The 12,135-nt window shown below is 39.2% G+C and overlaps 1 protein-coding gene across 2 annotated transcripts in view; it reads right to left on the reverse strand.

Moving 5' to 3' along the window:
- vegfc (vascular endothelial growth factor c) overlaps positions 1-12,135 on the reverse strand; it is a 62,412-nt gene that overhangs the window by 4,462 nt on the left and 45,815 nt on the right. The window contains exons 5-6 of one of the 2 annotated variants that reach the window (XM_010752811.3): positions 8,363-8,505; positions 625-943 (exon numbers count right to left, since the gene is read on the reverse strand). In XM_010752811.3, coding sequence (XP_010751113.2) covers positions 625-943; positions 8,363-8,505 — 462 coding nt within the window. Of the gene's footprint in view, positions 1-624; positions 944-7,681; positions 7,820-8,362; positions 8,506-12,135 lie in introns of those variants that run through there. The other variant, XM_027282324.1, reaches the window with a different exon arrangement.

Here is a 12,135-nt window from a genome sequence, read left to right on the forward strand (position 1 = left end):
ATTAGACCCTGAATAGTATGTGTTAATGAGTAATGAAATATTAGGCTGGTAACTTCAGAAACTTACCAGCCACAATGGCTGGTGATCAACATGTTCACACTATATACTTCACTCTTGCATTGCTCTTGTAGTCATGATCTTCTGGCATTATGATCAATGCTTTTATGATGCAGTAATTTCTAAATCCCTCCACTCCCTACTCCCTACGTCCGCCAAGAAATACACTTCCCTATCTCACAAGGTCCAATGTGAAAAATGTCTCTCTTCAGCGGTAATTTAACCAACAATATTACTTTTTTTTCACTTTGAGGAATGAAACGGCAGAGAAAACCATTTGGAAATTCTGGCAAACATCGAGTGAAGATTTAGACTAGTTTACTTAAAGCTTAAAGCAAATTATAAATTACATTTGGCAGCTGCCTGGCAACAACACTATTCACCTGTGTGTCTATCATTCAGTATACTGTCTCTGTCTTTACTGTGCATGATAGAGGAAGCGTTTGTCCAGTCGTTCAGCTAGACTTCGGGTTTGACAGAAAAGTATGTGTATACTGTCCCACTAAATGTGACATTTTTAATCAGTAAATATGATTAAATGGTGGAACCCCCTCCATCACTCCTTACCTGCATGTGGCTTGATGAAACCTCCTTCCTTTGAGGAAGCACTTATTGGGCGACTCATTACACTCGCATGAACACTTTGTTTTATTGAGGGGCTGGTGCCTTGGACACGTCTTGCTGCACATGCACTGACAGGTCTCCTTATTGAAGATGTAGTTCAGTGGACAGGACAGAACAGGCGGGATGTTGCAAATGCACTGGCAGGTGTTAAGGTCCAGGTGTCGGTTAGGGCCACAGTCTTGAGTTTGATCCCGACACACACACTGACAGGTTTCCATGTCCAGCTCCTTATCTGGGCCACACACATCTGCTGATAATATGTCTGTAGAGATCAAAAGACACACAGGAGAGGTTTGTCTTAAATGACTGCAGAGTGTACAGCACTAGTGTTATCAACTCTTTTCACTTTATAGATCACAGTTCCACAGCATCTATAAAAATGTCCTCAAATCCAGGACTTCTGTGTCGTGAACTTCTGTAAATTGAGATAGAATGCACACAGCAGGGGGAACAACATTTTGATTTGAACAAATTACTTTTTTGCAATAAGTTATTTTTATAAGTTGATAGTAATCAATAGAATGTTTGGTCACACAGAATGTTTGATACCCGGAATATTTTGTAATACGGAATTTTCAGAAAGAGAATTCTAGATGAGGGAGTTGAGCTGAACAGGTTTTAATCAACAATCACATTTGCAGTATATATTCAGTAGAGTCTGTTGTACTAAGCCTGTTAAGTGAAATACAGAGGTTACCCATGTTCCATTCTAAGAAAACACATACTAACCTAATCAAAACATTGCTGTAAATGTTATCTATTATTGAAAACAGAACTACCAATAAACTGTGTGCGTGACAGTCGTTTGACGACACTGATAAACTATGAGATTGAGACATTCCTGAAATGGACTAGTGGTTGTTCTTTCTTTCCTCAGGGATAACACAGATGGTTCTCTTTCAATACTGGCAAATCATCTTTTAGCTGAGAAAAACAAGAGGAGGTAGAGCGAGAGAGAGAGAGAGAGAGAGCGAGAGAGAGAGAGAGAGAGAGAGAGAGAGAGCAACAGAAGGTCTGGCAAATGTATGTTCACACTGTTCCACACACAGATTAACAAACACATAACACAGACAGTTTACTGCAGACTAAATGCAAGCTGTGTCTACTCCAGCGTAGCAGCATGTGTTTACTCAGACTTTAGCAACCTAAATCAGTGTAACAAGCCTCAGAGGAACTTTATTTAGCCTAAAAATGATTCACATGTCAAAGATAATTATTATATTGTACTATCATAGCATCTGATCTTGAGACCTACCCTCAAGACAATAACTTTAAGATGTGCCCAAAGTCTAGTTGCTTCTCCTCCTCCTCTTCCTCCTCCTCCTACTACTACTACAATGTAGGAACAAAGTGACACAATTCAAGGATTCAAATTTTTTGCATCATTCGGAGAAGTTTTGATTGATTCTTTGAGGGAACACATTATGTTATTGATGGAGACAATTATAATTAATTATTATTATTTATTTATTTAAAAGGAGCAAATACTTTATCTGCGGGAACAGACTGTTTAATTGTTCAGTTATTATTTCAAGGAAATAAAGGAGATAAAAAATATATAAGTACTGAAGAAGGCACAAATTCCTGATTTAGGGAACACAATGTGACGTGTAATCCACAGACCTTCCCAAGAAGAATTTGTAAAGGCTGGTTTAAAGTTAAAAATTCACATAAATGTTAAATGTGGGTATGATAGTTTGTGGATTATAGTGATATTAAAAGATCTGAATGGCATATTATATTGATAGAATGGTTTGGACAATCACAATCTAAAATAATGCCGTAAACAAGGCTATAATTTTGCAGGATCACATGAAACTGATGCATTGTGGGTTAGGTGAGAGTCTTGTTTTTGAGTGACTAACAGCCACTGGCAAAGGTCAGTTTTCTGCAAACACACATACAAACAGCTCCACTTCTCCTAGATATTGTTACTCAAGCTGCACATTGAAGCACTTTCACTTTTTCATTCATTCAGATAAATTTGACTTCAGTCAGAAGCTTAAAAATGCAATTTAAAAATGTTTAGAAATAGCTTGAATGTGATTTTGAAACATGCATCAATGCATTTAAATAGCTTGAATGTGATTTTGAAACATGCATCAATGCATTTCATTGTTTGTGTACAAACTGATTATTTGACTTCATCAAATCAGATGCTAATTTGCTATAAATGACCATAATTATGTTCAGTGAGAGCCTTCTATATAAGGCAGAAATCAGATTAAATGTTTCTAATTGTGCCACTGACCAAGCTATATACCATGAAAGAAATGCAATTACAATTTCAAGCAGTTTCAAGCACTTTATTCAAAATCCAATAACTTTAAAACCTTGAATGTATCAATACAATTAAAGCGTTTCCAAAGATTTCCAGTGGTTGTCCTTAATAGCTGAGCGGTCCATTGCTGTGAGTGGACTCTGAAAGCAGAAGACAGAGAAGGTGTATGAGTATATCTTTGTTTATGTACACAAAAACATGACATCATCACCACCATTCTGACACTGCTGAATGAACCGTATACTTAATACTCGTACCGTGTAACAGTACTGCAGCAGCCTGGTCTGTACACATGGAGCCTATGACGTAACGCTAATACAGTCTGAACAGGTTGGTGTTAGTTTAAAGAGTTAAGGTATGATGTAGGTCTGATTAGTTCCCTTTACCTCGCTACCTCGCTAGCCTGCAGGCTGCTTAACACACAAGTCAATGGAGCCGAGTTAGCTACCTTTAGCACGGCCGCGGCTCAATCAGAGATCTCTACGGCCTGGTTTTAATTAGGTGACAATTCAAGAAGTTAGCTTGCATGATATGTTGGTTGGTGTTCATATGGTCTTTAATCCACTACACATTAGACGACGGTAAACTTACACTTTTGATGTGAAGTCGTGCTCCCAGCTGCTCCTTTCCTGAGGTAGTCTGCCATGTTTCGATCAGGAGGCGAAGAGACGGGATTTGAAAATCCACCCTCCCAGTGTTTTGAAATACTCAGATAAAGTCAGCAGGATCACCTTGATCCATGACTGAGAAAAGGAGGATTTCATTATCCGGATTATTCTAATCCAGATTACAAATTTTGAAATACTGGGCCCTGGACATTATATGGAGGCCATGTTTCCTGATGGAAAACAGAAAAACCTTTACCCTACCAAGCTTTATAGTTAGGAATTCTTTTGAACCAAACTATATCAAAACTGGCTGGATGGGGGACTAGATGGCTGCTTCCTCGGATGTCTTTAGGTCTCCTATAGTGCCTTGAATGGACATGTTGCTGTTGAGGTTTTCACATCAGCTTTGTTAATCGCCAATTAATGGCACCTCAGATCAGAGTTTACATAAATTCTTCAAAAAGTTCAAGTAGCAAACACATCCAAACAACAATTGTTTAGAGGGGACTGTGTGAATCATACCTCCATGGCCACATTTCTGCAGAGAAACCACAACAACAAAAACAGAACTGCATGAGCCAAGAAACACAAATAATGGATCCAATTGCAGTGTCTTTGTGAGACGCAGAGACGAGGAAGGATGGTATCTGCATGTGTGGTTCCCACTGTCAAGCATGGAGGAGTAGTGATGGTGTCGAGGTGTTTGATGCTGATATGTTTGTGATTTATTCAAAATTCAAGGGACAGGCCACCAGAACACCACAGCATTCTGCACTGACATATGTGACCAAGATAGATAGTGATGGAGTGCTGCTTCCGAGCTAAACCCAACTGAGATGCAGCGCCGGTCCTGGCCACATTTGCGCCCTGGGCGAACCCCCCCCCGAGGCGAACATTTTCTCGTGCGCCCTAACGGCCGCCCGTGCGCCCCTGGATGCGCCGTGCGCCCCATCGGTCTGTCCGACGCCCCCCTCTGCCTTGTCAACACCCCGCTCCCGGGGCGCCCGCTCCGCTAACTTAATGAGCGGATTCGAAAATTACCGAGGTTTTTTGCTTTTTCGGGCGTTCGTGCGCCCCCCACGGAGAATGCGCCCTGGGCGGCCGCCCACATTGCCCATAGCTAGGACCGGCCCTGCTGAGATGGTTTGGGAGGAGTTGGTCCTCATGGCCATGCCATCGGTATGTGAGAGTGTTTGTGATCTTGGTATCATGGTGAGCTGCATCATGGTATGAATTACACGGTACAGAGAGATCAGAGAACTCCAGTGCAAAAGCAGACACTGAAAATGTTACTGTAGCTCTCACTGACATTCAGATGAGGAGGAGGTAGTCCCTCTGGCCTACACAGATGACCCAGTTCCATGTATGAACTGTTGGATGTCAAAGTTTTTAATTTCTTACAATATCTCCCACAGTCTGTATTCACTTTCTGGCTGAACTTGGCTTTCACAAAATGATCATCCATCTTCATTTGTACTGCCTATTTAAACACCATCCTGTCATGCTCACTCTGTATGTCAAGGTCATTTTAACCTTCTCAGACATATCAACACATGTTTTTGGGGAGTGCTTCCACACAGAGCTATGTGTGTGTAATATTTTACAGTGTATATATTACATATTACTGTCTGTCCTATTGGACTAATGCCATGATTTGTCAAACCTACTTGCCAAACTTTATTTTTTTGTCCTAATCTTTGAGGGGTGACATGAGAAGTGTTTGTGTTGTGAAGCCTGGTATTCCTTTTAGGACGACACGGCAGATTGAATAAGACTGTCCTGGATATACTGCACAGCATCTTCCAACTGAGAAAATGTATGCAAATGTGCATGATTTCTTTATATGCCTAACACACAAAAACAAGTAAACTTGTGGAAAAAAAGAGTGGAAGGAAAAGTGTTGGGTGGGTCCCAAATTGTGTGTTGCAACTATGGGGTGCTTTGAGGAAGGCATTTACACTATTTACAATGTCTAAAATGTATTTCTGATCAATTTGATGTTATGTTATTTGAACGATATTGTATATTACATTTAAATTTTACAATTTAAATTTTTGTTGTTTGTTTTAACATATTAAATTCAACAGATGTGAACCATACCATACCAGTTATGCCACAACCAATGACACAACATGTTATACAAGGATTTCTCTACTGTCAACTTAACTTAACAACTTAACTGACTATTTATTTGAATAAAATACATACAGATAGAGAGTCTTTTCTTGATAGTAAGATAATGTTGTATTTTGAATTTTATTTCTTGACCTAGCTAATGTTAGACTAGAATAGCACAGTTAGAACAGCTAGCTTCTCACTAGTGATGGACGTTGAGCTGAACTTAACCTCATGTTCAAATATTATGTACACTGAATGCAGGTGTGTGACATGGATAAAAAAAAACAAGACCTATATTTGTTCATAAAATAAAAAATAAAAAGAATGATTGGTGGTAAGCTACCTGTAATATTAAATGATAAAATACATTTGTTTCAAAGATATAGCAAAGGAGGGTCCCTGCATATCAATACAAAGCTGTTCTGGGAGATCACCTTTATCCTCTGTAAGTCGCTTTGGATAAAAGCATCTGCTAAATGACTAAATTTAAATGTGATGGAGCACTTCAACCCTAACGGAAGTGGTCAAGAGAGGACAACAGGTCACTGAATGGTTTGTTGAATATGAAAATAATGTAAATCATTTGACCTGGACTTAACAATCACCATATCGCAACACTTATGGGAGATTTTGGACCGACATGTCAGACGGTGCTTTCCACCACCATCATCAAAACACGGTGTGGATGGTGTTCATCCCTCCAGTAGAGTTCAGAGACTTGTAGAATCAATGCCAAGGTGTGTCAAAGCTGTTCTGGAGGCCCCAACATCACACTAAGACACTTTATGTTGGCTTTCCTTTAAATGTGTCACCCATCTGTATAAGCTTGAGGTTTCACAACATTAAAACAAGCCTTAAAAGGGGTACAGTGGGTTAAAAGGTTTGGGAACCACGGCTTCAGAGGTTGGGGACAGTGGATAGACATGTACAGTAACCTTCAAAGTTCATCTTCCTCTGGGGAGTGTGAATTTGTACAGCTAATTTCAAATGACTCACATGCTTTTTGAGAAAGACATAATTTCTTCACAGCCATGCTATTTTTACCCACTCAGACGCTTTTGTTTCTAAATGTGTTTCAAAAATGAAATTCAACACTACAAAATATTTCCTGCCATCTTTCACAAATCATTTGTTTTGTAATATTCTAGTGTAAGTGTGTTTTTCTATCTGTGGAATCTACTGGTCTGGGGTCTCCACATTCTTCTGTTTCTCATTTGTTTACACTGAGACCAGAGTGTTATCATAGCCAAACACACACACACTGAGGAACACACAAACAAACACGCATACACACTCTTAACAAAGACGTCGCAGTCATAAATAGCCCTAAGTGAACTCATGAACATTCTCCTGTCAAGGTGGACCATAGAGGAAGCGGCTTTACTAACAGTGTGTGTTTGTCTCAGTCTTTGGTATGTGTGTGCTCAGTGCAGGCCTTAGGGACACCATCAGCACCAACAGTCATCATGCAGCAACAAGCCACACTGATCAGTCAGGTTTATTACCAGCTACTGTGTTTATTTGGACTGCATTTTATGGGTTGATCTGCTTCAGAACATTTTCGAATCTGACCCGTCTGCTTAGGTTGGCTTGTACAATCGTTCCAAGCTGGTCTCACCAAACTTTTAACTACACAAGCTGTCATTTGCTCATTGGATAGCACAATCAATGCAAAACTATATATCAGTACTGGAATAAGTTTGTAGTATTTAAATACTTATAGGCCAATACACAGAGTGCCTTGATACCATGTATCTAGTAGCTAAATCCACCAGGCCAGTCTAACTCTGCTGCCAATGTGGCGTGATCCCAGAACTGTGACAGAAATAAGAAGGAAAGATTTACAGGACGGAAAGAAACATCCTGCTTACAGCAGAGTCCATGGCTGTAATACAACACCCTCAGAAACACTCTGGTGACATCACAAACCAGAAAGTGTTTCATGGGATGTAAAATTAGTATTCGCCCACGAGTCCTGCATACTGATTTTGAGTCATCATCACCAACCGTTTCTTGCTTATCAGGAAATAAAAACCTCTAAAATACCATGAAAAAAACAAAACAATTAGGTCATTTTATTTTTTTAGGTCATTTTATGTAGCTGTGGACCTGCATCGTGGAGTGACGACAACTGCGAATTTAGAGAATGCTGCTTAACTGAAAAGACACTGTTACATGAATAAAGCTGTCAAATACATGCTACAATGATGTTGAGGAAGGATGCTACAGAAGGTCTAACAGCTTCCAATATACAGCAGTCTACACTGGGTGGCTGTGGCTCAGAGGTAGAGCAGTCATCCACTAATCAGACGATCTGCGGTTCAATCCATGGTTCAATCCCCTCCAGTCTGCATGTCAAAGTGTCCTTGGGCAAGATGCTGAACCCCAAATTGCTCCTGAAGGCTACCATCGGTGTGTGAATGAGATATGTCCTGTAAAGTGCTTTGAGTGGTCGGAAGACTAGAAAGGTGTTATATAAGTACTGTCTTTACTTTGTTGGCTGTCAGACCTTCTGTATGCCTATCAGCAGCTCTAACTGTTGATTTTCTTCCTCTTTCCTATTTTTTTAAAAGCTTGAGCAGAAAAAAATAGCAAATCATTTTCTCTACAATGTTATCTGAAAAAATTACCATAGAATATAAATCAGTCTGTGTGCCCATGTGCAAACACTCACCAAGATGCTGTTGGGAGGGCTTTTGAGGGGGCAGTGGTGGAGGAGGGGGGTTGTGGTGCATATTGGCGGTCAGGCTGACACACCGACAGTGCCTGCTGCTCCAAGTCTGACCATGAGGACATGTTCTGTTTGCTATTGGACACCTACAACAGAGAGAGAGAAAGATTTGAAAATAGACACAGGAGACTTAACACCTCAGGCGGTTTTGTTTCTGGAAAATCATACATCCATCAATTACACTGTAATTTATCAGTTTCACATCCACCAGATCCACAAATAGCAGAATAGTGACAAATGACTGAAGCAAGCAGCCATAGTTGCACTTCCAGTATAGAGCTACATGTGCGACCAGCATCCATGCAGCACCTGAACTCATTGAGCTTTGTTGACAAGACGTTCAACTGCATACAGAGTGACACATCATGTGTAAAGAAACAATCTGTTGTCCAGAAAAGGCTGACCCGTTTTGTCTTTTATAAATCCCAGTTCATGTGTGGGAGGAGTATGCATGTACACATCATTTACACATCTGGCCCCTGGTGTAGGTAGTAGGGTGACACCGAGCAGATTTATGTGGCATATCCTGAGAGACCTAAATGTTTCACAGGGGTTACTGTTTCTTTTTATTATGTCACTCTTTGTCCAGGGAAATCTAACAACTGTTTTTGCTTTTGCTGAAGCATCTCGTCTGGTATTGGTATTGGCATAGTCTCTTACTATCAAACACTAGGAGCTGCCCTCTGCAGCCTCAGTCCACTACAATGACCAGCATTTCTGCAGATAGAAACATGCATTTTTAAAAACTAGTTTGAACCTTTTGTATCTTCGTCTTGTGCCAAATTGTCAATCAGATGAAACTTGCAATGACCGATTTTTTGGCCACTGGAGGGCAGTATAAATCAGTTGTGAACAACAACACTGACATTAACTTGTAAGTTGATACATTAAACATTGTTATGAATAACATTATCACAATCTAACGTCTCCATGTAAAGTGTCACTAGCACTGCCATTCAAACTAAGTATCAACACCAAATTTGAACATAATTAGCCAATAACATGTTAATTGTTGTAGATTGAGGTTTACAAGATCTTCTTGGGGAATCTTTTTTACTGTCGGTAAAAAAAATGGTATAAGTTGAACTATGTTCTATTGCCTTACTGTTGTTACTGTTGAATCAGTGTTTGTTTTTCACAGATTTAACTGATATGTACTACCTGACACTACTTATCTACAAACTAGCAGAAAAACACTGATTTCGAGCCAGTGTTGAGTTCCAGATTAATTACAGATAAATGTGGCAGCATAGATCCAAATTGTCCTTGTTTCTCATACAAATCCAGTCTAAATAACAGTAAACTCCAGTATCCACCAGCCAGAGAAGGCATCATCATTTTTTTATTTATTTTTTTGTTTTGTTTTGCCTCAGACAGAAACTGGGTACTAACTGGTTCAAGAAATGGGATTCCTCAGATCTGTATGTGTATGGATGTTAACATCTTTAACCACTGCCTATGATAAGCCAGTTCAAAGATTGCAAATGAATAAACTCCTTGATCAAAGTAAGATTTCTTGGGTCGGCTTCAGTCCGATGAGCAGGAGGGAGAGGAGATTATTTTATTATTTTGGATGAGAAAAATATCTCTCTCTATCTCTGGGGTTTCTATTGCTTCATGTCACTATGAACCAGAAACATTTACTCACCTACCTACCAGCTTTACAAATGAGGAATGGTAAATGGCTTCATTTATATAGCACCTTTATACAAAGTTCACCCCACATGATCTTATTGGTTAAATTATTTTGAGTTTTTGATTTTGATTAAATTCTTTCTGCTTCTTTTTTCTTTTTTTTCTTCTTTAGGCTCCACGATATCTGCTACACTATCAGTTTTTACTATTTGCCTTGTTCTAGTCTAACCAGTCTACTAATCTAACTCCTTTGGTACTAATCTATCTATCTATCTATCCATTTATTATTATTTAGTTTATTTATGTAACGGACCTTAAATATGATAAAGCTATATAGCTATCCATTTTTTTCCATGTCAGTGGTCTGATGTGTTCGGTGGTCAGTTGTTCAGTCCACTTTGGTTCAGGCTGAAATATCATGATAAATATTTGATGTATTTCCATGATATTTGGTACATGTATGTTCATTTTCATAACTTTGATGAGTCGGAGTGATTTTTTTTTTAACAAATGGCACAGGACGTTATTCATCCAATCATAGTGCACAAACTTCATGTCAAACCTTTTAACAAGCACACAGGGGCAGTCTAAAACCCACTCAGAGAACATTTATTAAAGCTCATCAGACTCACTTATTTGTGAAACATCATACTGTCTCTGCCATAGATATATAGATATGACTGAACAAACCCAAAAAATATCGAAGACTATAGATGACGAAAATTCAAAAACAAGTGTAACTGATGTTACAAAGGCAACACTGAAGTGAGGCCCAAAAGTACACCTGCAATTAGCATCATACTCTACCCTGAACCACGTCACTTTCGCTGCCTTAACACAACCTTAATCACCAGACTGTACCTGTCAGGTGGAGACAATGTAGGCTATTGTATTGAAAAATATTTTTTATTTAAAAAATGTCAGTGAGCATTTTAAAATGTGCCAAAGATCAACATTCTGTTTGGTGAGAGGTTCAGACACAGAGAGGGTTAGGGTTAGGGTTAGGGTTAAAATACATGAACATGCCTGTTGCTGTAGTATTTACTGCAATAGGTTAGTAAAGAGTTAATGTAGGTGACTGGTCAGCACTAATTGCCTAGCATGAATCAAAATAACAGGAAATAACTCATTAGATGGATTTTGAAATAAAGGCAATCGAAGACAGCAACGTTCCACTTTGCACTTGTTGTGAGGAATTATTAATGATCCAAAAATGTGTGAGTGCCTGCTACACACACTCTCACTCACACACACACACACACACACACACACACAAAAAATGCAATAGATGATAATCACCACATATTTCCGACAGGTCAACTTTAGTCATTCAGCAGGAAATGAGCAGCGTGACAGATCAGCTGATGTGTCATTCACATTGTGAACGTGAGTGCCTCTCTATGTGATGATTCAAAGATCCCTCCGATATTCACGGTCCCTAAAGACAGATTCTCAGTACCGTAGTAGTTGGTGGTTTCATCATAGCTTTAGTAATCATTCCTTCTTCACTTATGATGATGGAACACAGCATCATCTCTAAATAAGGTTGAGCCCTAATATGGCTAAAGATAGAATCATGTTCTCTCTGCATATGGCCAAAGAGCATCTTTATTATCTGTGGTGCAAACAAAAGACAATTCATCTGATTTATCTTCGCACAATAAATCATAAAGTTAAAAAGACCCCCTACCATAACCCTTGAATATCCCCCAAATCATTTTCATACAGCTCTGTACAGCCACAGCTGCTGTAAAATAACACAAAAGACTTTCTACACCTTTCTACACTGTTACGTCCTAGGTCTCTTAAGTCGATATATTGCTGTTCTTAATTAATATCCAAAAATTCTTTTTATCAATCTTAATGAAAACAAACTCCAGTCTGATGTTAAAATTACTCCGGAAACCAGACACCTTGTTTGGATTTCCACAAACTGCCAAGCAAATCATACTTTGTCTGAAAATGCATATAAATACACACACACACGCACACACACACACACACACAAGCACACACACACACAAGCACACACACAGTCAATTATAATGCAATGAAAATGTTCTGGCTGAAATACAACGTTT

This window comes from Larimichthys crocea, chromosome X (assembly GCF_000972845.2).
Source record: "Larimichthys crocea isolate SSNF chromosome X, L_crocea_2.0, whole genome shotgun sequence".
NCBI classification, from domain to species: Eukaryota; Metazoa; Chordata; class Actinopteri; family Sciaenidae; genus Larimichthys; species Larimichthys crocea.